This window comes from Dama dama, chromosome 4, assembly GCF_033118175.1.
Source record: "Dama dama isolate Ldn47 chromosome 4, ASM3311817v1, whole genome shotgun sequence".
In the NCBI taxonomy this organism is placed as follows: domain Eukaryota; kingdom Metazoa; phylum Chordata; class Mammalia; order Artiodactyla; family Cervidae; genus Dama; species Dama dama.
In genome coordinates this window covers 22,647,987-22,674,299 of record NC_083684.1, presented here as the reverse complement: position 1 = coordinate 22,674,299, position 26,313 = coordinate 22,647,987, and the positions used below count along the sequence as shown (strand labels likewise).

The 26,313-nt window shown below is 41.8% G+C and overlaps 2 protein-coding genes across 2 annotated transcripts in view; one reads left to right on the top strand and one right to left on the bottom strand.

The window, feature by feature from the left end:
- Positions 1-13,312, bottom strand: part of LONP2 (lon peptidase 2, peroxisomal) — an 81,679-nt gene extending 68,367 nt beyond the window's left edge. The window contains exons 1-4 of the mRNA XM_061138449.1: positions 12,991-13,312; positions 4,111-4,345; positions 2,106-2,237; positions 839-961 (exon numbers count right to left, since the gene is read on the bottom strand). Of these exons, the coding sequence (XP_060994432.1) occupies positions 839-961; positions 2,106-2,237; positions 4,111-4,345; positions 12,991-13,223 (723 nt within the window). The 5' untranslated portion in view covers positions 13,224-13,312. The remainder of the gene's footprint in view (positions 1-838; positions 962-2,105; positions 2,238-4,110; positions 4,346-12,990) is intronic.
- Positions 13,313-18,566: 5,254 nt separating this feature from the next.
- ABCC11 (ATP binding cassette subfamily C member 11) overlaps positions 18,567-26,313 on the top strand; it is a 69,028-nt gene continuing 61,281 nt past the window's right edge. The window contains exons 1-3 of the mRNA XM_061134420.1: positions 18,567-18,665; positions 21,400-21,518; positions 24,231-24,389. Coding sequence (XP_060990403.1) covers positions 18,567-18,665; positions 21,400-21,518; positions 24,231-24,389 — 377 coding nt within the window. The remainder of the gene's footprint in view (positions 18,666-21,399; positions 21,519-24,230; positions 24,390-26,313) is intronic.

Below are 26,313 nucleotides of genomic sequence, written 5' to 3'. Positions count from 1 at the left end.
TCAAACGGTCTTATTGAAGTTTTCCTTCTCTGTGACTCTCTACCATGTTTTAAAACCACCTACTCTTTTGAAATTCTCAACTCATTGATATCATGAATCAACTCTAGCTGTTCCTGGAGCAAAATGATATACTAGCATTTAACTTAAAGGCCTTAGAATTTATTTAACTTATGAAATTACCTATTTAATATAGTCAAATATGAAAGTTAAAAACATAAAACAGCAAAAATATAATTTTATAAAAACAGAAATATTAAACTAAGACTAACAGTTTGTAGAAATGACAACTGAAACGTTTATAAGTTAAAACTAAAAAAAGTCAAGTCAAAAACTTAAAACAGTACAAGATAATTTTTAAAAAGTCCAAGTATGGTACAACACATTCAGTCAGTCCTTTTAGGAATAATTTTGTGGTATGTTCTTAATAAATACTGTATGCAGTGGCAAAAAAAATTCATACTCAAAGACAGTCATTGTCGTTATTTGTTAATTTTTAATATATTGAAAACATCACACACTGGCAGAAAAAGAAATGGCTTACTAAACTTACCCCTTTCAATGATTATCAAAACAAAACATGAGAAAGTGTCTACAGGCTTAAAAGGGAAAAAAAAAAAAAAAAGATCCAAACATGGAGAAGGGGCAGAGGGAAACAAACTAGAATTCAAAATTTTATCAGTAACTTGGGTGAAAGAGACAACAAGCTTGTTTCTTTTGTTCCTTTCTTTATTCCCCCAATTTTTTTCTTTAAACAAAAAAAAGAAAGAAAACAACTGAACCTTACATCACACAAAAACAACTAAAGAACCTAAAGAAATGGATTAAAAGGAGGATTTACCCGCTTATCATCATCTTGCTTGTGTTTTCTGGTTTTCTGAAGCAATTTCAGGCCTTCAATTTGTCTGACAAGCAGCGGTATGGTCATCTTGAACCGTTCCTCCAGACTCACAGCATCTAAAATCTGAAATGTACAGCACCTCTCTCTCAGAAATACATGCTCCAGAAACAAGGCAGTCAAGAGTCATGACTTAAACTGCTAAGAAAGATAACTCCTCTCAATATTCACAGCTACACTATGGCTAACACAACCAAATTATCAGCAAGGTCATCTGACATAAATACCAGAATCCTAAAAAAAAAGATAAGAATAATAATATCTTCAGTTTCTATTTAAAAGATGAAGTCAAGATATGGTTCCAAGAGCAAGAAGAAAACACATTTTATGTCAACTCTTTCCCGGGAATTATCCTCTGAAAGCCCAGATGTGTCTACGTAGTAGGTCTAAACAAATCACAGGTTCAAAAAATTTAACATTTTACATACACAAGAGTCTAGAACATTTTAACCAACCTCCACGAATGATCTGAGTGAGTAACGTTCTCTGGTCCCTCAGTAAAATGCCCTTGCTAAGCCCACGCTAGGTCAGTCGGTAGAACTCCTGCCTTCTCTGCTCCTATCAGCTAAACCGAATTCTTGTGTTTAAACACAACCTATCTGCATTAGTTGCCCTGGCTAGTATAATTGTTAGACTTAAGCATTAAATAAACTGATGAAATAAGGAAAGTAGTTTAATGTTCTCGGAAGAGTCAATAAAACAGATCGCTTAAAAATACTACAAAAATAAGTGTACAGGAAAACTTTTATAGTTTGGAGAAAAGACATTCAAATCTAACAATCCACATTTGGATTATTTTTCAAGTGTCTTTTAAATTCATTTCACTTTAAAGAATTAGAAGGTGAAACCTTAAAAAAAAAATCATAGGTAACACATCATAGCTGTGGTTTCTGTAAGAAACATGGAGAATTCTAACAATGCAGGCTTATCCTATACAAGGGGAAGGTCACAGCTCCGCACTTTGAAAAAGTCATTCTCACTTACACTATGTCCATAAGTTAACAAACTACCAGTACTGACAATGCAAATGAAAGAACCATCTGGGTACACAAAAATGTAAAGCAATCACTGTAAAAGTCAATTTAAGTGTAAACGTATCTTAATTACTTCTGTGGGTCTCCAGTATCTCTTACCTGAAAGTCAAAACTTACTACCTAGATCCAATTAAGAAGTGACAAAGCAGCGTGGCATTCCAGAGGGGAACACTGACCTGGAGCTTCTCTTTGTTGCTTGTTCGGATAATTGATGTTAGAATGTCTGGTAAAGCTTCCCTTGGAAGACTGTCTAAAAGACGTCTCAATTTAGCAACTGCAGGGACAGACATATCCAACATTTCAACCAACTACAAAGGGAGAAAAAAAAGTCTTTTTAATAAAACTGGGCATTATTTGTGAATTTAAAAAATCAAATTGTCATACAGGTTTAAGTTTGGGTCACAAAGAAAGTCTTTGCTTCCAAACAATCACTGATTATTAGAGTCCAGGCATTTTTACAGGACTCAAAGGAAAAGAAGTACTGTTAAAATGTCAATTGGAATGAAAAGCAAAAATGGCTGGAAAGTGGGTAATAATAATGTTTATAAAAGGTTTTGTAAATCAGTGATTTTAGTATTTTATTTTAAAAAATTAAAATTTATAGAAAAGTTGTAGTAGTATAAAGAAACTCCTTCCCCTAATAAACTTCCCCTAAATTCATCAGCGGTTAACATTTTGTCTCTCTCTCCCCCACTCTATATACACACACGACACACACACAACACACAAACATTGCTAAAATGTCAGAATAAACTGCAGACATCATGACCTTGTTCTTAAGAATAAGGATACGTATTCTCTTAAAGAGTGTAATTATCAAATTCTGGAAATTTAACATGGCTTATTATGTTAACCAGTCAGTAGCTGAAATACTGTTTTTAGTAGAACACAGGATGAATTAAAATCTGAGCACTGACTGAATGTTTTTTTTTTAAAAAAAAAAACAAGTTCCAGGGTACAGCCTGGAGTTAAGACAGATCAAGCTCCAGGCAAGCTTTCAGTAACTGTGATATTCAGTGGAGCTGTTGATAAAAGTTCCCCCTTCCTTTTGCACAATGGTGGTATAACCGTGGTGATGTTATACAAATTCCTTGAATGTCATTATAAAATCTTTACATATTTAAAACTTTTTGTTGATTCAAAGTGGGGAAAAGTAAAGCATAAAAGAAAGAAGCTATGAAGCTATGTCCAAGAGAGGAACTGAGACTCAGGGACAATCACTCAGGAAAAGGAAGATAAATTCTACTTTCCCCTCAATCGCCTTCATTCCTAAATAGCATATTCACTTACTCTGGTTCTCAAACTGAAGCTTCTCTCTTTAAGTAGGTTTTTCCTTTCAGTCCTGACAGCGGTTATAGTTCAAAATTCTCTATTTTTCTGTTGTTCACCACACTAGAAATGTGTCCCTTCAAATGCCACATCAAGTACAAATACCACAGGCTATGAACACCTGTCTACACACTTTTCAACAGTCAACAGAGTTTATAATCAAGGCCTTTAGACGCTGCCTGTCCCACACAGATCCAGTTTAGTCACTGGGTTACATCAATAGAACATACAAGACTACATTTTTGTAATATACTTCAGTAAGATCTGAAGTGAATAAAAGCATAAAAGCATATGCTTTTGGGGTGAGGGAAGAAGCTTTACGTTCAATCGAGAATCAACCAAAAAAACTCAAACCTACAATTAAGGAGTCCAATGTTTAATGTACACCTAACCTGTGAATCCCTCCCAGAATTCTAGAGGATGGAGGTTTCAACCACGTGTGAAACCACGGGCTTAATCTTCCACACCAGTCACAGTGTGATCCTGACTTCTGAACCAACATAACATATAGAGTGATGCCTAGATCTTCTAGCAACAAACAGCTTCTGTTCAGTATTTTAATTTTTAAGATTATTTAGGTTTAATAACTATCTGGTTTGGAGACACTGAAAGTTATAAGGAAAGCTCCAGAAACACTCTTTGGAAAAATTTTAGAAAGGATCGGCTAGCATGTCCCAGAAAGACTGAGATACAAGCCCAGACAAAAGCCATTTGATATCAATATATTATATCACTAAATCTTCTAAGCACATACTGCCTGAACACTTCACCACCCAACAAATTTATCACATCTTACGGTAACAAAGAAACCAAAGAAAAGAGAATTTTAAGGAAACACTAAAAGCAACTCACTTGTACCGCATACTTGTAAAACTGTTCCGATAGCTCTCCGAGCTCCTCCCTCGTCTTACAGGTATTGGGGAACTCCTCCAGCCGGTCCAACTGTTCCACCTCGGCAACAGGATATGGCTTCTCTTTCACAACCTGTACGATCTGGAAGCGGCACAGGCCTGTTATCAGCAAAGTATAGTGGGGCTTGGGCCAGTTACTGCCCACAACCTGGACTGCCAGTGCAGCTGTCCCGATCCTGAAAAACACACAGAACATCAGCATTACAAATGCCCAGCATGGGAGGGCAGAAACTCACCTCAAAAGGGTTGCCTTTTCTGAGAAATGCATTAAAAAGCAAAGAACATGCGAAGTGCAACTGAATTATTTCTCTATTTAATTTTGTATCCGGTGCACTGTCTGCTGGGCCTTCCTGGTGGCTCAGTGGTAAAGAATCCGCCTACCAATGAAGGGGGCTTCCCTGGTGGCTCAGCTGGGAAAGATTCTGCCTGTAATGTGGGAGACCTGGGTTCGATCCCTGGGTTGGGAAGATCCTCTGGAGAAGGGAAAGGCTACAAGCTCCAGTGTTCTGGCCTGGAGAATTCCATGGACTGTATAGCCCATGGGGTCGCAAAGAGTTGGACATGACTGAGCAACTTTCACTTCACTTCTTTTCACAAATGAGGATCTGGGTTCAATCCTTGGGTCTAGAAGATCCATTGAAAAAGGAAATGGCAACCCACTCCAGTATTCTTGCCTGGGAAACCCCATGGACAGAGGAGCCTGGCAGGGCTACAGTACATGGGGTCAAAAAAAGTCAGAGATGACTAAACAGTAATGACAACATGGTCTGTTAAGTCCCTACCGCCTGCTATGGGGCCGTCTCATTCTAATTAGATGTTTTAAGAATTAGACAGAAATTCCTAAGCATTTGGATTATTTAAACATAAAAATGTAAAAGCATCCCACCCCCCCCCCCTCCCAAAAAAAAAAAGTAAAAGCAGTTGAGATTTAGTTTAATTTTGCCAGCTGGGAATGAGGTAATCTGTCACCAGAGTACACACTAGCATTATGGAGTTGCAAAGAGTTGGACACTACCGCGCACACATAGACACCCATTCTAAATAGATTTAAATACAAACAGTATGATCTAAACCAACCTAAGTAATCCCTGCTCCAACCAGTTTTTCTACTAACACCAAACCAGGTAAAACATAATCAATCTATAAAACTGCCATCAAATCCGGGAATTAACATGTATGCCCTTGAATTCTGAATTGCTAAATGTGGGACTAAATATCAGAGGCCACACTTATTTGCGGTCTGAGGAGACTTAGTCAAAGACCTATACCTCAGGAAAGTGTAAACCTAGTTCTAAGTGGTAATCACCACACCTAACACTTGATAGAAAGTTATACTTCATTTAAGCCTCAGCTCCTTATCATTCAATCCTGACCAAGTTGCATATAAACTAATTCACAGGAAGGAAGCCTCAACCAAACTAAGCTGAAGTAATACAAAAGAGCAAGATCAACATTCAGAGGAGACTTACAGATGTTATCTACACTTAGATTTTCTCCCCTGAGCCACAGGCTAGGTTGTAACTTCAGAAAAGAAACTAAAATCAAAGTGCTCAGCACTTTCAACACTCTGGACAATGGCGACACAGGAAAACTGCGCTTGCCCATCTCAAACATGCTGATGGCACAGACAATGTGCGCATACTTTAGTGAGCTCGCTCACGTCCAGCTGCAGCTCATTCTTGACTCCTTCCTTGTAAATGACAAATTCTGTACAGAGCCTGTCACCTTTGGCTTTCCATTCAGTTTATTCTGAGTTATGCATATATTTCCTTACCATCCTTGCAGGCATACCACGTGGACAGGGGATAAAACTTTATTTAAATACTAAGTGAAACCAAAAAATCAGGAAAATAATTTGGTGGGGAGAAAAAACACATCATGTACTTAAAAAACCTGATCTTGTGTTGCGGCTGCTTTTCCTCAGGCACGAATCAAACAGTAGGTTCTCTCTCCCAGTCACTGAAAACCTGCCTAACTGCCTGAGCGAGTTAGCTGGACCTAAACTAGAGACTAATGAAGACTGTGGTTCACTGCAGACGACAACCACCAAAGTTTATACAATGCAGAATGTTTCCAGTTTTATTTATAAGAAACACTGACAGGTGAGAAACTGGATTCCTGGCCTCAGGGGTTTACAAACTAAAGAGAAACCAGAGGGAAATAAAACAAACCCAAACCTCCAGATTAGGAAGTAAATTTAATTATTTGGGCTATGTCACTGATTAAAGGTGACACTAAAAATGAGTCTTCTCACAAAGCAAATAAAAGTTTTGCTAACAGTGAAAGGAGACGTTCCAAACAGTACAGAGATTAAGTTGGATTTATACTGTTTGTCCTAATAAGAAAAAATATACAGGGGTTTTCAATGTGAATTATTTCTTACTTTAAATCACTAGTAGTTGACAAAAGACCTAAAAAAAAAAAAAAAAAAAACAAAAGGGTACATAAAAAGAAGGTACCCTTTTTAAAGAAGAAACATGATGATGTGAAATAATTAGACGGCTAGAAACAGACCATTCAGTGAAAGACATCTGGGATAAAAGCTCTGGGAAGAAGGATGATATTTATGTTATTTATTTTTCTTTAAGATTTTTTTTTTAATGTGGACCATTTTTAGTCTTTATAGAATTTGTTACAATATTGCTTGTGTTGTTTATGTTCCAATTTTTTTTTTTTTGGCAGGGAGGCAGGTGGGAGCTTAGCTCCCGACCAACCAGATCCCCCCCTAGGCATTGGAAGGCTAAGTCTTAACCACTTGACTGCCATGGAGGCCCCTAATGCTATTTTAGACAAGCTGTATTGTATGTTGGGCTCTAGGTTTTACACATAAAAATGGGTATTAAGGAAACAAAATGTTCAATTAATACTTTCCTTCTATGATGGAACTATGATACATAGGGTTTATATCAACTTAGTCATCTTTCTAAATAATCTACTTCTTCTACTACTATGAGCTTTATTGTTGTTTAGATGCAAAGTCATGTCCAACTCTTCTGTAAGCCCATGAACTATAGCCTGCCAGGCTCCTCTGCCCATGGGATTTCCCAGGCAAAAACACTGCAGTGGGCTGCTGTTTCCTTCTCCAGGGAAACTTCTGGACCCAGGTGCCGAGCCTACCTCTCTGGCACCAGCAGGTGGGTTCTTTACCACTGAGCCACCTGGGAAGCCCAAGCACTTTATTTGTTGATGTTCAGTCGCCAAGTTGTGTCCAACTCTTTGTGACCACATGGACTGTAGCACACCAGCTTTCCCTGTTCTTCACCATCTCCCAGAGTTTGCTCAAACTCATGTCCACTGAGTTGGTGATGCTCTCCAGCCATCTCATCTTCAGCAGCCCCCTTCTCCTGCCTTCGACCTTTCCTGGCATCAGGATCTTTTCCAATAAGTTGTTTCTTTGCATCAGGTGGCCAAAGTATGGGAGTTTCAGCTTCAGCATCAGTCCTTCCAATGAATATTCAGGGCTGATCTCCTTTAGGATTGACTGATTTGATCTACTTGTTGTCCAAGAGAGTCTCAAGAATCTTCTCCAGCACCGCAATTAAAAAGCATCAGTTCTTTGGTACTTCTTTACGGTCCAACTCTTACATCTGTAATGACTACTGGAAAAAAACATAGCTTCGACTATACAGACCTTTGTTGACAAAGTGATGTCTCTGCTTTTTAATACGTTGTCTAGGTTTGTCACAGCTTTCCTTCCAAGGAGCAAGTGTCTTTTAATTTCATGGCTGTAGTCACCGTCTGCAGTGATTTTGGAGCCCAAGCAAATGAAATTTGTTGCTGTTTCCATTTTAGCCCCTTGTATTTGTTATGAAGCGACAGGACCAGATGCCAAGATCTTCATTTTTTTAATGTTGAGTTTTAAGCCAGCTTTTTCACTCTCCTCTATCACCCTTAAGAGGCCTTTTAGTTCCTCTTTGCCTTCTGCCATTAGAGGTGGTATAATCTACATATCTGAGGTTGTTGATATTTCTCCTGGCAATTTTGATTCCAGCTTCCGAGTCATCCAGCCCAACATTTTACATGATGTATTCTGCACAGAAGTTAAATAACCAGGGTGACAATATACAGCCTCGAGGCACTCCTTACCCAATTTGGAAACAAGTCCATTGTTTGATCCGGTTCTGTTATTTCTTGATCTGCATATAGGTTTCTCAGGAAACAAGTAAGGTGGTCTGATACTCCAATCTCTTTAAGAATTTACCACAGTTTGTTGTGATCCACACAGTCAAAGGCTTTAGCATAATCAATGAAGCAGCAGATGTTTTTCCGAAATTCCCTTGCTTTGTCTATGATCCAATGAATGTTTGCGATTTGATCTCTGGTTCCTCTGCGTTTTCTAAACCCAGCTTGTACACCTGGAAGTTCTCAGTTCACATAGTATGGAAGCCTAGCTTGAAGGATTTTGAGCATAACCTTGCTAGAATATGAAGATAAGGATAGCTGTGGTCTATTTGCCAACCACTTGCTTTTTTCTTTCACTTTTTTTTTTTAACGTTATTTATTTGGTCAGGCCTCTTGGCTTGTGGGATCTTCGTTCTCCAACCAGAGATTGAACTCATGCCCTCAGCGGTAAAAGCTCAGAGGCCTAACCCCTGGACCACCAGGGAATTCCCTCCTTTTTCTTTACTTTAAAGCCCTCCATTTTCTTGGAATCCTTAATTCTAAATCTATTTTTGTAATAATGCTACTGCAGTTCAGCACATACTGAAAGAAATGCCCACTCCTTCCCCCACCTCCATTTGTGAAATCTACACTTAAAACTACTCATTTGGACAACGATAATATCATTAACCTTCAGGGTTACTGCTCTGCAGTTTACAAAAGGTTTTCATAGGTCCATACTTCATTACCACCACTTTTCACTCCTATGAGGAAGGCAGCACTATCTCATTATTATTAATGAGTAACTGAGATTCTTTTCTTGCCACATGGACGACATGAATTTGTACTTATAAGAAGTATAAAAATAAACACTAGTAGCATAGCTTCTAAATAGCTGAGATACTACAAAGCATAGACATTATTTAATATTTACATCTTAACAACACTTGAGGCAGAGAAGCAGTTCCACCAAAGCTCTGGAATCAAAAGTTACACACTTCTGAGAAAGAACCATGAAAATATCTTTTTAGTTTTGATGTGGTGTCACTCTACTTATCTTCTTGAATATTTGATGATTTTTGAGCAAAATTTATCATCATCATTAATAAAGATTTAGAAACGAGGAAAATAGTCTATTAGGATAGCTCCAAGTTCTACCACAGATGAGGCTTCTGTGGCTATTTGATTTTCTCTCCTTTCCTGAAAGTTCATTTCTAGATTTAAGAAATGCCACTTGTAGACAGACCTTCCTTAAAAGAAGTAAATGCAGATTTAGGAAAACCTAAGTAGAGTTATTCATTACATACTTGCTAATATAAAATATTAAATTTTAAAATCCATATTATTAGGTTTCTTGATGTTTAAGAGTGCTAACAGATAGAAATAAGAGTAACACAAGTCAATGGATAAAGACAAATCATGAAACTGTGTATCTGCTGTATTATAATGCTTTTTCTTTTTTTGGTCAGACAAATGAAACTAATTTGGGGGTCCTAGAGATGAAGTTGGCTTCCCTGATAGCTCAGTTGGGAAAGAATCTGCCTGCAAAGCAGGGGACCCTGGTTAGGTTCCTGGGTTGGGAAGACCTCCTGGAGAAGGGATAGGCTACCCACTCCAGTATTCTTGGGCTTCCCTTGTGGCTCAGCTGGTAAAGAATCCACCTGCAATTCGGGAGACCAGGGTTCAATCCCTGGGGTTGGGAAGATCCCCTGGAGAAGGGAAAGGTTACCCACTCCAGTATTCTGGCCTGGAGAATTTCATGGACTGTATAGTCCTTGGGATCACGGAGAGTCGGACATGACTGAGTGACTTTCACTTCACTTCACTTCAGAGATGAAATATCTCAAAATGAAGAGGGACTGGGCAATCAGTACTATGAACAAAGGAAGGCAGATACACTGAAGAACGGAAGACTGGGAGAAGAATGCAGGGCCATCTCGAAATGTCTGAAGACACTGTGCAGGGAATGTTAAATTATTGTCCATTTTCATTAAGAAAACAGTGAGTTTCTGAGGAGTCACTCAAAAGACAGTCCAGTGAAGCAGGGAGGCCTGCGGCCGCACGAGAGCCAAGTTCCACACTGGGGATAATCAACAGTGGGCAGCATGCCTGCACACCAACATGCAGAAAAGGGACTGTGCTGCTCAACATGGGAAAGTGGTTCGGTAAGTCAACATCTGGCCCTGCCACTTTATGACAAAGAGTCTCGGGAAACAGACGATCACTGCTGTTCCTTGAAGACCGAGGCACTGTCAACTGGATGGTCTAAAGGAAACAAGAGTCAGGAGCAGAGCCGTCACCGTGCCTCTGGGGTCCTACTACAATCTGAAAAAGCAGGTAACTGGGGAAGGGCGGATTTGTGCATTGAAACAGTACAACGCTGTAACTCACTCAATACCTGGACTATTAAAGCTCTTTAAGTTTTTAAAAATAAGAGCATTTGAAAAAAAGACATTGGAACCTTATACTAAGGAACAGAGTCTACATAGATCTTTCAAGTAGCAAATAATATTTCCAGGATAACGAGATGGTCTGGTGGGTCTCTGTGATGCTGAAATTCCATGAATAATTTTCAATGTTGGTTTTCTAACTTAAATGATTAAATTTTAACATTGCTACTCATTTAAAACAAAGGCCGCAATAAGAACAGCAAGAACCACGTTACACCTCATCTGATTATTAGTGGATTACTTCCAAGGAGGATAATTCAAACAGAATCATACCAACAAATAGTCACTCAAAACTGACACACGACTAACTCTACTTTCAAAATTCACAGTGTATCCATGAGTAATCAAAAATGTCTTATCATGAGTACACTTGCCTCAACTAGCAACTAATGGCCTGAGCACAGAAAGCAAAAAAACATGGGAATACAAAGAGGCTTAAGGAGTGGTGTCACGTGTAGGAAAACCAGAATCCAACACAGTTTATCAGAGTTTACTGAAACTTGAAAACTGTCAGGGGACTTCCCTGGTGGTCCAGTGGTCAAGACTCTGCCCTTCCAAAGCAGGGAGTGTGGGTCTGATCCCTGGTCAGGGAACTAAGATCCTACATGCGGCCAATAAATACATAAATAAATAGAACTCTGAGAAAACAAATCTCTGTTTTAAAAAAAAGTATCCAATTTTATTCAAGCAAAGCAAAGCAGATCAGATGGAAACCAAAATGTTTTCCATGCTTGAGAAAGGCTAGGCTTAATGTGGACCAACAAAGGATTGCTATGTTTTTCTTCTGTTTTATGAGGGGAGGGGAACTGAGAGGAGGGGAACCAAATCTCTGAGAATTTGAGTAAAGCCATGGTCTCCTTTTAAAAAATGTATATAATGAAAAGAATTTGAACAAAAACAAGACATTCCTAACCCTCTCAAAATCCATTAAGAGTTAAGTACACCTAATTTTAAAAAAGGTAACTGTAGGTGAAAGAGGGAAGAGCTCTAAACTGAAAACATCTCAAGAAGAGTTAAGGACAGGAGGCAAGGACTTGGGAGGCTTGATGATAACAGCATTTGTTGAGAGCATAGTATATACCAGCACTGTCCAGTAGAAATATAATGCCAACCACCTATGTAATTTTAGTAGCCACATTAGAAAGAAGAAATAGATGAAATGCTAATATTTTACTTAAGTCCTAATATCCAAAATACTACCATTCCAACACTTAATATCTCTATAAAATTTATTAATCAACAAAACACTTTTCATACTAAATTTTCAAAATTTAGTGTGTAGTGTACACTTATAGTACATTTAGGATGACCAACCATCCTGGTTTGCCTGAACCAAGGGGTTTCCTGGGACACAAAAGTTTCAGTGCTAAAACCAAGACGGTCCCTGGCAACCCTGACAGCTGGTCACTCTAATATCTCAATTTGGACAAGCCACATTTCAACCTATGCAGCTAGCCAGGGACAGTAGTGGCCGGTGTAAGCATTTATCCAGGCCAGCACAAAAAAGACTACATGTGTGATCTCACTACTTCATCACACACCTAAGCAGCGGATGATGTTAGTTTGCAAATTATGAAGAAAGAAGTAAGTACATGTTCCATCTGTCACCTAAAGTCATACAACCAGGGTCAGGGTGGATGGGAATCGGTGAGCCTGGGGTGTAGGTGGTGAGCCTGGGGTGTAGGTGGTGTAGCTTGGGGCCTAAGAGATGTTGAGATATGAGAACAGAGGGGAAGACAAGGGAAAACGTGAACAAGGAAGGCCCTTCAGGAAGGAAAACAGAAGAACTGAGGGGAGGAGAGAAGGCGGGGGTTGGAGGGTGGGGGGAAGACAGGGAGTGTGGAAGAACGAATGGCTTCCTCAATAAAGAAATGGTGCAATATAGGCTGGGACGGGGGTTGAGAAAACGTGACGGAGCAAGTATCTCAGTCAAGAGGACAAAAGAAGTGGGAAGGAAGGATCAGAAAGAAGGGGGTAGCGACAGGGAAGAGAGGAAAGAAAAGAGCCAGGGTGGGAAGGTTAGGAGCACCGGCTTAGGAACCTGAAGATCCGGGGGGGGGGAGGGAAATTCACAACAGACGGTGAGCAGCAGAAAACGGTGCAGTTTTCACGACTCCGTGGGTCAAATCATTTAACGGTCACGAGGCACTCCTGTCACCCCCTGTCCGGCACGGGAGTCGTCTGGAGAGGCGGGGCCCCCCGAGCCCCGCGCCCCGAGGCCGGGCCGGTCCCGGAAGGAGGTCGCGCCGCCGCCGGGCCGCCCGGCCTACCTGTGCAGCGGCGGCAGGTCCTGCGCGTCGCTGGCCGGGTCGGGCGTGTTGGGGATGACGCCCAAGATGGTGCTCTGCAGCGACGTGCCCTTGAGCAGGCGGCTCCGCACCAGCTGCAGGTTGCGGGCCGAGTCCACGCTGGTGCGCATGGTGGAGCCGGGCAGCAACACGCCCTCGTGCGTGAGCAGCAGCGGGAGGCGGCTGGGGATCTGGATGGGGCTCACGGACGACATAGCGACTCCCCTCCGCGCCGGGAGAGTCCCCGGGAGCCCGACGCCCGGCTTCGCGCGGCCTCCTCTGCGGCGAGCGCGGCGCGCTGCCGCTTCCGGTCCCGCGCGCCCGCTCACCCGCCCCCAGCCTCCGGCGCCGTACACACACGAAGAGAAGCGCACTCCGCCCGCCGATGACCCCTGCCTCCCCGCCCTCTGTTTTCTCTGGAGTTGCATTCATAGCTGAGTTGTGTGTCCAGCGATGGTCCCGTGTGAATCATGTCCACTTGAAATGTTTCTACCTTTCTATTCGAATTGATTTTAGATGTACAAAAATACACTAGGGAGTTTCCATGTACCTTTCACCCAGCTTACCGTGTAATCATCTTACACAATCATGATTTGACTCTAAAAACCAGGAAACTAATAGTACTGTTATATAATTTATAGATTTCCACAAATTTTGCCAGTTTTCTCAGAAATGTCCTTTTTTCTGGTCCAGGATCCTACTTTTTATTTAGATACAGTGTCACCTTAATCTTTTTTTCTTTCTTCCTTCAAAGCTTTGGTCTCTTATTTTGTAGAATGTCCCTTTCTTTGGGTTTATCTGCTGTTTTCTCAAGATCACATTATACATTTTTGGCAGGAAGACCACAGAAGCTATGTGCCTTAGTGATACATTAACGGTGAAATGTCTTACCGATGATGATTTCAACAGTGATTAGGTTCCCCACTTTAAGGTACTATTTATCTCATTATAAGTAAGAGTCTGTAGGAAGTTAAGTCTACATTTATCAATTGGAATCTGTAAGAAAAAACTGCCCCATCTCCCTCATTTATTTACTTATTCTATTATTTTTTATATTAATATGGACTCAAATATTCAATGTTTTATGGGTTATCATGCAGTGATATCATGTATTTCATTGCTCAAATTTTTTCACGTTTGGCCTTTGGGAGCTCCTTCACCCCTGTGAGGAAGGTAGCACTATCTCCTTTTTATAAATGAGTAATTGAGATTCAAAAAGGGTAAACAGCTTAGTTATTCATGATTACAAGGCTATTAAATAGCAATAGGGGACTTGGTTTTGGCTATAGGTTGCAGAGGGAAATTTTTCCCCAAAGAAGTTCCGCAAGGGTCTCAGAATCCAGGAGGGAATTGAAAGTCAAGTAAACACGCATTTCTTGAGTGCCTGCTAAGTACAAGTTCCTCAAGTGCCACTTGGCCAGAGGGACAGACCTACAGGTGGCTGAGTCTGATACAGGAATTCTTTGTTTGTGTATGTGAAGCAGGTAAGAGAAAGGGGAAGACAGGTGCCCTAGCCGCTGTGCTGGAGACAGAAATTCGGGAACTCAGAGTCTCCTGCCTAAAGCTCTTCCTCTGTCGTGATCCCACCTTTTATTCATTCACTAAACAACTATTTATTGAATGCCTACTATGTAACAGATGTTACTTTAGATGCTGGGGATACATCAGTGAACACAACAGACAAGGTTCCTGCTTTCATGGAGCTAACATTCTGGGAGGAGAAACAGAAAATAAGCAGGGAAAATCCTTTTGGATGGTGATACGCCCTTCAGATGGCCAGAGCAGGCCTCGCGGAAAAGCTGAGCTTTGTTTGAATGGAGCCCTGTACTGCAGCCACGCAGAGGTTGTGGGGCGGCTGCCAAGGGAGTGCCTTCCGGGCAGAAGGAGTGGTGATGGCAAAGGCTTTCTGACCGGGATGAATTTAGAATGTTTGTGGAGCCTGCTCCTGTGGTTTGCGAAGGTGGGGCCTGGTGAGGGAAGCAGGAGAGAAGTGGGTGAGGTGGGGTGTAGAGAGCTCAGTAAGGAGTAAGGAGTGGGGGTCAGGAGTCTGCTGAGGAATTTGGGTCTTACTCTAAGCTCAGGGCAAGCCATTGGCAGTTTCAAGTTGTGGAATACTTTTTCAGACTTAACGTTGTCGAAAGGTCATGTTAACTGCTGTGTGGAGAATGGAACACAAGGGTGCAATGGCACCCCACTCCAGTACTCTTGCCTGGAAAATCCCATGGACGGAGGAGCCTGGTAGGCTGCAGTCCATGGGGTCGTGAAGAGTCGGACACGACTGAGCGACTTCACTTTCAGTTTTCACTTTCATGCATTGGAGAAGAAAATGGCAACCCACTCCAGTGTTTTTGCCTGGAGAGTCTCAGGGATGGGGGAGCCTGATGGGCTGCCGTCTATGGGGTCACACAGAGTCAGACACGACTGAAGCGACTTAGCAGCAGCATTTGCATTTGCTTTAATTTTCCCTATTACTAGTTTCTTGGATAACTTCTATATTTCTGTATGGAGTTACATCTTTGAAACCATAGTGTATCTCTTTGCAGGTGTATACAAATAAACCAGGTTGGCAAATCATACTGTAACTGAAAGGTGAGAAAAAAAAAATCTAATTTCTGTATTAGTGCTCCAAGAATCTGGCCTTCCTCATGAGTCCCTACTTGCCAGTTAACTAGGAGAACATAAATGTTTAGGCTCACTGTTTTAAGATACTGGTTTATGAGGACTAATTGTCAAATTTTCAGGAATTTTGAGAGCCCAGTTGTTAAATACAAATAGTAATTAAATTATTAAACTTACAATTAACTATATTATATCAAAGACCCACAAGATAACGCTCAAAAGTCTATCACTTCCTAATTATTTCACTATGCTTACTTTTTATACTTTTAAGTTTATTTACATCTACTGTAAATAGGGGCTTCCCAGGTGGTACTAGTGGTAAAGAACCCACCTGCCAATACAGGAGATGTAAGAGACACAGGTTGGATCCCTGGGTTGGGAAGATTTCCCTGGAGGAGGGCTCGGCACCTGACTCCAGTGTTCTTGCCTGGAGAACCCTCATGAAGAGAGGATCCTGGTGGGCTGCAGTCCATAGGGTTTCCAAGAGTCAGACGCCTCTACTTAGCACACACACCTACTGTATTTGTACATAGAAATACTGTACAGTGATTTCTTAATGCGCCTCTCTTCCCAACATGTTGGTAGCTTGAAATCCTTGATGGGAATACTTATAACACAACAATCCGCAAAGGCTACAAATCTGGATTTGTTTTTATTATTTTATTGATTGTCTAGGCTTAAGAAATAAACACAGGAAATGTTAATAATTCAGATTAACAAGTGTGGTGCCTGTAGCCATTACATTGTGAATAGCACAAAAAATGAGAAAATCCTCTTTCGGTATTTGAAAACTCTTCAGCAGTTTCATGGGTCATTAGCAGATGAGTGAAGATGCAACCAGCATATGTCTTTGATGCTTCAGTTTCCTCTTACTCATTAACATAAAGCACAATGTCAAGTTACAGTTGTGTTGGAACTACATTCACTCACCAGATGCAACCACAGGTTAGTTATAGATGCACACGTTTACCAGTACACCATGCACAACGCTAAGACGGTCCCTTGCCAGGGTGCATGACTTGCAATCTAGAAGTTACTTCCTCCCCCTCCCCCAGCCCAGTCCCTCCACTGAGCACCTTTGTGTCTTAGTAAATAAACTGTAAGCCAGTACACCCCAGGGGTAGAACCTTCCATTGAATCATGCCAATTTCACTTTAGGCTGGTTATGACAGACGGAAACTGGACTCTTCCCACAGTCTTAAACAAGAACTACCGGACTGCCTCTCTTACCTGACATATCTCTTTTATTTTAAAGTTTTCCATCACCCCTGAAAGGTCCACTTCTATCCTCGCATGCAAGTACAGTTGCCCCTCAGTTCAGAGCTGGGATTGGTTCCAGTCCCCCTGTGGATTTGAAAATCCAAGGATGCTCAAGTCCCTTATGTAAAATAGTGTAGTATTTACATATAATCTAAGCACATCCTCCCATATACTTTAAGTCATTACTTGTAACTGTAAATACAATGTAATGCTATGTGAACAGTTTCCTTTGCTAACTGATGCTTTCCTTTTGGGAATACTGGGATTTTTTTTTTTTTCCCTGAATATTATCTATAGTCAGTTGGTTGAATCTTGATCGCAAAATCTATGGGTACAGAGGGCTAACTGTATACTTATGGTCTGGTGCCATGGCTAGGGAATCCGTCTTGTAGGCTCTATAGAAGAATTCCAGAAACTGAGTCCACCAGATTTGGGTGTGATTTGCTAGAAGGAAGTGAGATGAGAGGGAATGGGATAAAGGAATTTAGAGAATCTTCTCCCAGGACAATAGGCTAGTCTTCAAGTCTGTTTACTTGAAACACAATCCAGTATTTGAAAGCCAAAAGCTATATCTGAGCATGAGGACTGACTACATAATTTGTGGGACCCAGGGCAAAATGAAAATGTGGGACTCCTTGTTCAGATTATGAAGAATTTCAAGATGGTGGTGGCAGAACATCTATAAGTCCATCACAAGCTGGGGCCCTGTGAGACACCCATCATACATCATGATGTTGTACATTTTCTTTCTCTTTCCATTCCTCCAGAAACATTACTGATAACCATCCCCTCTCCTGCCCCAGGCACATGGATGTTCTGAGAGTGAATCATATATTCACAAAGCAAAATGAAAAACAAATTAATATATTTTTCAGTTATTTAAATTTCCTAAATCAGGGACTTCCCTGGTGGTCCAGGGGCTATGACTTTGAGCTTCCAACACAAGGGGCGCAAGTTCCATGCTCGGTCAGAAAACTAGATCCTAAATCCTCAAATAAGAGTTTGCACGCCTCAACTAAAGAAGCCACATGCTACAGCTAAGTCCCGATGTAGCTAAATAGATAAATATTTTCATAAATAAATAAATGTCCTAAATCATACCCAGATTCCCTTCCCTGAGTCTGAGAATGGCAAAATCACATTTCTTTCATTTATTTATTCATGCATTCACCATTGATTTACTGAATATCTGCCCTCCTCCTAGCGGATCCCTAGGCCTGAGGGATTTAATAGTAAGCAAAGTAGACCTATCTTTGTCCTTGTGAGGATCTCTGTTTAGTGCAAGAAATGAACACTAAAAAATCAGAGATTCACCTAAATAGACAATTACAGACTGGAATAAAAGAAGAGGTGTGGTTAAATAAGCATGGTTTTAAGAGCAAAACTTGAATATATTAAAGAAGATTGACCTGGCCCAATGATGTAGGTTGGGAATCGGTGGTTTGGGGTTTCCCTTGGTGATCTTAGGCTGAGCCCCAAGTAGAAGTTTAAAGAGAGGGAGCCAAGCCCCATCCTAACAGAGGGAACAGCAGGTGCTGTAATGATGGCCCCCAGCACACTCCTTGTTGGGCGATATCCCCCTCTCCTGGTTGCTTGGGCTTCCATCTAAGCTGCTCTTACCTGTTGCCTTTTCAGAGTCTCTGATTCTGGGAAACAAAGAACTGGCAGTACACCTGAAAATGACCAGAAGGAGGATATACTGGGTCCCCAGGTCTTCTGGTGGCCTTGTGAATCTCGGCTTGGATGTAGATGATGACATGGTTTCGGGACTTAGCTATGTAAGTAGATCTCCTTTGCATCAAAACACCAGGAAACTGAGTTCACAGGGTATTTCCAGTGGTCATAAACTGGATCAAATTTTTTTGTCCGCTATTTATTCAATTTTGATTTTTTTTAATGGAGCTCTGGCTTCCACATTATGATGAATCATAATCCTTGGTCATGATGCACCTTCATGGCTCATACAGCTCTTTCCCACTACCCTCCACTTCCCACCCCATCTCTGTCTCTCTCACCTATTTATGCATTTACTTATAATAATATGATAAGCACCAGTAAATCTACCACCAACTCAGCAGCTCGGACCTTGACCCCATTACATTCCCCAACTCTCCCTGGTTCCTTCAGGAACCACTATTCTGAACCTTTACCCATAGATCCCTTTCTGTGTTTTCAAGAGAGTATTATTTGTTCTATATGAAGTCGTAGAAATAATATATCTTTTTCATTTCAGTGGTTTCCTACTTTATCAAAAGGGTAACATGTAATGTCTTGTGATTTATTTTTTACTTCTTGATTTCTTTTTAATAGTTTTATCCTTAGAGAGTGACTTGGTTTTGCATTCTGTGGGTGACTAAACATAACACTCTTTCTTCTTATCCACAGTGTTTATGGACAGAGAAAAGCCCAGAGAAGCTGAGGGAACTGCCCAGAGTAGGAGCAGAGCCAGAGCTGGGAGCTGGTTATTCTGACACATGACTCATTCCCTACCTGACAGGCTTTCCTTTATTTATTTTTACTGAGACAAAAGTGGCATGAAACATCATATGACTTTCAGATGTATGATATATTGATTCATTATTTGTATAAATTATGAGACGATCACCACAATATACATCACCACCCATAGTTCAAATATTTTTTTTCTTGTGAGAAATTTTAAGACCTACTCTCTTAACTTTCAGATATGCAGTACGATATTATCAGTTATAGTCACCATGTTGTACAATATATCCCCATGACTTGCTTATGTCTGTATTTTTTGACCACCTTCACCCATTTTGCCTATCCTCACCTCTGGCAATTACCAGTCAGGTAATTTTGTTTGCTTGTTAGTTGGGTGGGTATTGTTTATTCTATTCAGTTCAGTTCAGTTCAGTTGCTCATTTGTGTCTGACTCTATGTGACCCCATGGACTGCAGCACGCCAGGTTACCCTGTCCATCACCAACTCCCAGAACTTACTCAAACTCATGTCTATCAAGTCAGTGATGCCATCCAACCATCTCATCCTCTGTCATCCCCTTCTCTTCCTGCCTTCAACCTTTCCCAGCATCAGGGTCTTTTCCAATGAGTCAGTTCTTCACATCAGGACTCTCAAGAGTCTTCTCCAACACCACAGTTCAAAGGCATCAATTCTTTGGTGCACACCTTTCTTTATAGTCAAACTCTCACATCCATACATGACTACTAGAAAAACCATGGCTTTGACTAGATGGACCTTTGTTGGTGCCATGGTATTGGAGAAGACTCTTGAGAGTCCCTTGGATTGCAAAGAGATCAAACCAGTTAATCCAAAAGGAAACCAGTCCTGAATATTCATTGGAAGGACTGATGCTGAAGCTGAAATTCCAATACTCTGGCCACCTAATGTGAAGAACTGGCTCATTGGAAAAGACCCTGATGCTGGGAAAGAGTGCAGGCAGGAGGAGAAAGGGGTGACAGGATGAGATGGTTGGATGGCATCACCGACTCAATGGATATGAGTTTGAGTAAACTCCAGAAGTTGGTAATGGACAGGGAGGCCTGGCATGCTGCAGTCCATGGGGGTCACAAAGAATCGGATACGACTGAGCAACTGAACTGAACTGAACTGAACCTTTGTTAGCAAAGTGATGTCTCTGCTCTTTAATATGCTGTCTAGGTTGGTCATAGCTTTTCTTCCAAGAAGCAAGTGTCTTTTAATTTCATGGCTGCAGTCACCATCTGCAGTGATTTTGGAGCCCCCCCGCAATAAAGTCTCTCACTGTTTCCATTGTTTCCCCATCTATTTGCCAGGAAGTGATGGGACCGGATGCCATGATCTTTGTTTTTTGAATGTTGAGTTTTAAGCCAACTTTTTCACTCTCATCAAGAGGCTCTTTAGTTGTTCTTCGCTTTCTGCCATAAGGGTGGTGTCATCTGCATATCTGAGGTTATTGATGTATCTCTCGGCAATCTTGATTCCAGCTTGTGCTTCATCTAGCCCAGCATGTCACATGATGTCCTCTGCATATGAGTTTAATAAGCATGGTGACAATATACAGTCTTGACATACTCTTTTCCCAATTTGGAACCAGTCTGTTGTTCCAAGTCCAGTTCTAACTGTTGTTTCTTGATCTGCATACAGATTTCTCAGGAGGCAGATGGTTCCCAGCTTCCCATCTTAAGAATTCACATCTCTTTAAGAATTTTCCACAGTTTGTTGTGACCCACACAGTCAGAGGCGTTGGTCAATAAAGCAGAAGTCAATGAAGAAAAAGTAGATGTTTTTCTGGAACTCTCTTGCTTTATTCTATTCAGGTGGCTGAAAAGTTCCTTGGGGTTTTTCCATAACATCTTATGGATGGTATATTTCAGATATATGTAAGTGAGATCATAGAGTATTTGCCTTTTTCTGTCTGACTGTGGTATCCTTTCTCTAGGAGGCTGAATGTGGAAAGATCCATTCTCATTGGGTGGCTGGCCCCTCATTCCCTCAGGACAGTATTTGTGAGGTCTGAAACTGATCCTCTTTTGTTTCTTATTTCCCAAGAAAACAATCACTGTTGAAGACGGCCCCTGCAGACAGCAGGTGAGGGACCGTGAGACACCAGGGAGAGGGAAGTATGACGCTGCCTGGAAAACCATGATTCCCTTCCGACTGAAGCCAAAGTGAGTCCTAGGTGGGAGTTGAGGGTCGGTACCCTCCAGGGCAGCGGTCCTCAGCCCTCACACCCAGACCCCTCCTAAAGGCTGACAGCCCTGTCCCAACACTGTCCTGTCACCCTCCACAGCCAAACACCTCCCAAGAAACCCGAGACACATCAGGGCAGCACAGCCAGCATCTTCACTCGGTCAGTCAGTCAGTCAGTGGGACTCATTGAGCTCTTATAGACACTGTGCTAGACTGTGGGGGGTAACAGTGAGCCAGCCAGACAGGACCCTTGCCCATCACTGACCTCACATGGGGTAGAATGACAGTAAGCTTATAAGCATGCCAACCAAGTTCCATCTAGTCAAAGCTATGGTTTTTCCAGTAGTCATATATGGATGTGAGAGTTGGACTATAAGGAAAGCCGAGTGCCGAAGAATTGATGCTTTTGAACTGCGGTGTTGGAGAAGACTTTTGAGAGTCTCTTGGGCTGCAACCAGTCCAAGGAGATCCAACCAGTCAATCCTAAAGGAAATCAGTCCTGAATATTCATTGGAAGGACTGATGCTGAAGCTGAAACTCCAATACTTTGGCCACCTGATGCCAAGAGCTGACTCACCGGAAAAGACCCTGATGTTGGGAAAGGTTGAAGGTGGGAGGAGAAGGGGATGACAGAGGATGAGATGGTTGGATGGCATCACCGACTCCATGGACATGAGTTTGAGTAAGCTCTGGGAGTTGGTGATGGACAGGGAGGCCTGGTGTGCTGCAGTCCATGGGGTCGCAAAGGGTTGGACAGGACTGAGCGACTGAACTGAAGCATGTGATTGTTGCTGTTTGAAGAAGGCGCTGTAAAGAAATGTGGGGTGTGAGGGACAGGAGAACAGCGACAACACGGCAGGTCCTGAGCGACCCTGAAACAGACCTGGAGGACGAACAGGAGGACGGTGTGGGCAGCATGTGCAAAGGCCTGGCCTTGCAGTGGAAGAACACCGTGATGTGCATGTCCAGGATCTGAGAAGGAGGCCAATGCCGCTGCAGAGTTCTAGCCGTAGTGGACACGGCAAGGTGACACCGCCGGCGTGTCTCCACAGACCACATTAATTACGTCGGTCTTCGTTCAGAGAAAAACGGGCAGCCATTGAAAGGGCCAAATGCCCTAGGATGTTACCTTAAACTTAAAGAGTTTAAGAAATTCATGGAGCCTTCTCTGTTAAACTATAGTTTCAAGTAACCAGTCCCAAATGACTTTCTAGTTTATACCCCTGGGGCTTCAGGGGCCTCCACAGATTCACACACATACTCATTTATGCAGCATTTGTTGACAGGCGCTTAATTAACACTTCTGGCCTGATCCTTCAGTGTTTCGTCACTGGGAAAAATTTTGTATTTAGGAATCCCTCGTCTCTCCAGTGTTTTTCTAACAAACAGACAGCAGTGGTTTTCCTATTTTTAAATTTGAGCTTCTATCAATGCCAGTTACATTGTTACCCACCAAATCAATCGTATCTCGACCAGGACCAGAGAACCTTGGTACTTAAGTTCACCTGGGCAGCCTTATCTTAGAGAAACCATGTTTCTGCTGGGTCCTTGGAACATCAGCCCTGGCCACCAGTTCTGGCCCAATCCTTGCCATCACAGATGGCCCCACACATCTCCTACAATGTCTCATCTTTCCTCAGTTCTTCTCTCCCAACATCTCCCACCGAGGCCCGGTCAGCATTGCCAGAATGTACAACCATGGTTGCTGGTGGGCTGGGAGGGTGTAAAGGGCCAGAATGTGGAGAAAAGAGGCCATAACCCAAAACAAGAGAACATCCTGCAAGTCCGGCATTTTTGTCTTCACATCCGTCTCCGCAAATCTTTTTTAAATTTGAATTTTCCTCATATTGAACCGTATAGCATCAGAGACAATGTTGAAAAAAAAGTGAAATTACACACAATCTCAACACCTTAATGAAATCATTATTTGTCTTTTGTGAACGATTCACAGAGATATGACCTTATCATTCTTAGTTATATACTTTTTTTATTTTTACAGTTTTTATGGGAGTTACAGAGCAGAACATAAAAATTTAAAGTGATGAGAATCTAGTTTTGTTCCTTTGTGATTTCTAACCCCTACTTCAAAGTCAATCTATGAATGATTTGCTATAAATTGTTATATAATTTGATATTTATTTTATATAATATAGATATTTTAAATATATATAATATAGATATGTGTATATTGTTCTCTGTCTGACCTCCCTTATGTCTTCCTTTTTTATATTAGTAAAACTATCCTAAATTTCTTGATCTTCAAGTGACCTTTTTTTCAGTGTGCTTAGAGCCCGTTCCATGTTCCACATGTAGATCATCCCTATTTTTAGACCCTTCTGCATTGTTTTCTACAACATGGTGCAGAATGTACCATATTTGTCTTCTTTCTTTTTAAATCATTCCTCTGTTGCTGGGTGTTTTTGTTGCTTCTGGTTTTTAACTATGAGTACTGGGGAAAAACCTCAGTGTGGTCCTCTGGATGTAGGAAAAATATATTTTTTCATGACTGTTATTTGTGATGTTAATAATAATCATGGAAAAATACTTTTTTCTACATGTAAACGACGGAGAAACCATTGTGGTTTCTCCCCAGTTCTCATTCATCTCTTCCGAGTTCTGCCTGTAACTTAGTTGTCCGCCTCTGGAGCCCACGTCCGATGTCACCATGCTGCCTGTGACCTCTCTTCTAGGTTTCCTGAGCCCCAACCCCTGGATGATGCTGGCCTGTTCTCCTACCTCACGCTGTCATGGCTGAGCCCGCTCATGGTTCGAGGTTTACGGAGATGCTTAGATGAGAACAACATCCCCCAGCTGTCAGTACACGATGCTGCAGACAAAAATGCCAAAAGGTAAAAGTCATGCTGGGTGAGCCAGAGGGGTTAAAGACCATGTCCTGGCAGTCGGTGACCAGAGATGCTTAAATGTGTGTTTTTAGGGGAGGGGGGTAGTGGTTCATCTTCAGACAACCAAAATATATCAGTTCTTCCTTTGTAGCAGGAGCCTTCCTTCTATTGGAGGTTCTTAATCTGGAGTTAACAATAATTTACATATTTCATGTAAATTATTCATGTAAAAATTCATGTAAATTTAAATATTTACATACAGGCTAGAGAACTTTTTCTGGAACAAGAATTTGCATCTTTTATCAGGTCTGTCTGAGGTCCCAGGACCCTGAGAAGGAAAGTAATGCTTCTTGCCCCTTTTGCCTTTTTGGTGTGTGGATAAAGCATTTATCTGTGGCCTGCTGTCGGGCCCTGGGGGCAAAGGGCAGCCCAACAAGGGAATCCGTTTTGTCCACTGTGCTCTTGCTGTCTAAGGAGCAGCAGCTTTGGCAAGCGCCTGGAGTCCCTTGGCCTGATCCATGATGCTGTCATCATTGCTGTTGTTCAGTTGCTAAGTCATGTCCGACTCTTTGCAACCCTGTGGACTGCAGCATACCAGGCTTCCCCGTCTTTCACCAACTTCTGGAGTTTGCTTAAAATCATGTCCATTGAGTCGATGATGCCGTTCAGCCGTCTCATCCTCTGTCACCCCTTTCTCCTCCTGCCTTTAATCTTTCCCAGCATCAGGGTCTTTTCCAATGAGTTGGCTCTTTGTAAGGTGGCCCAAGTGTTGGCACTTCAGGGTCAGTCCTTCCAATTAGTATTTAAAGCTGACTTCCTCTAGGATTGACTGGTTTGATCTCCTTGCTGTCCAAGGGACTCAAGATTCTTCTCTAGCACCACAGTTCAAAAACATCAATTCTTCAGCATTCAGCCTTTTTGATGGTCCAACTGTCACATTCATACGTGACCACTGGAAAAACCGTAGCTTTGACTAGACAGACCTTTGTCGGCAAAGTGATGTCTCTGCTGTCATCATGGGCCGTGCTAACTGCTTTCCCAATAGTGGGACCAGACATAGGGAAGCAGGAGCCAGGACATCCAAGTTCAGCCAACATGGTGCCTGCAGCTGATAGACTGGACTGTGGATGCATGGTGAGGTGGGGAGGCATCCAGAGCCAGATTAAGAGCCCGGAACCCTTGAGCATCGTAATGACTATTGTCCAGTCACTTGTTCCTGCCTCAGGTATAGCTCTAAACAAAAGAGAAGAGTAGGAAAGTCAACACAATTTTAAATCTTTAGGTGAAAACTTCTTGGATGCTTTTTAAAAATGCTAATATACAAATTGTATATCAAGTTTCCCTCCAAAGAAATGTTTTAGGTGTTCTCGTTTTGCTGGTGTAGCACAAACCTCCCAGGCATCATTAGCTTGGAATGTCAAAATTAAGATACATTTACATTTCTGGGCTTCCCTGGTGGCTCAGATGGTAAAGCGTCTGCCTGCAGTGTAGGAGACCCAGGTTGGATACCTGGGTTGGGAAGATCCCCTGGAGAAGGAAATGGCAACCCACTCCAGTACTCATGCCTGGAAAATTCCATGGACTGAGGAGCCAGGTAGGCTACAGTCCATGGGATCACAAAGAGTCAGACATGACTGAGTGGCTTCACTTTTACTTTCTTTGGTTGCATGGTCCAACACTGGGGCACCGTTTTGGGAATTTTGAAATAAATAAGGGCACTTTTGGGAGATCAGAGTTCTGTGTTTTACGAATCTTAATTTGTGTTTAAAAAGGAACGGTGACGTATTTCAGAGCCCTAGGCCATTTCTTTAACTAACTGTATTTCAGGGTAACAAAACAGTTGATGAGGGAGATTTCTGTTTTTCAGAGCCCTAGGCCATTTCTTCAACTAACTGTATTTCAGGGTAACAAAACAGTTGATGACGGAGAT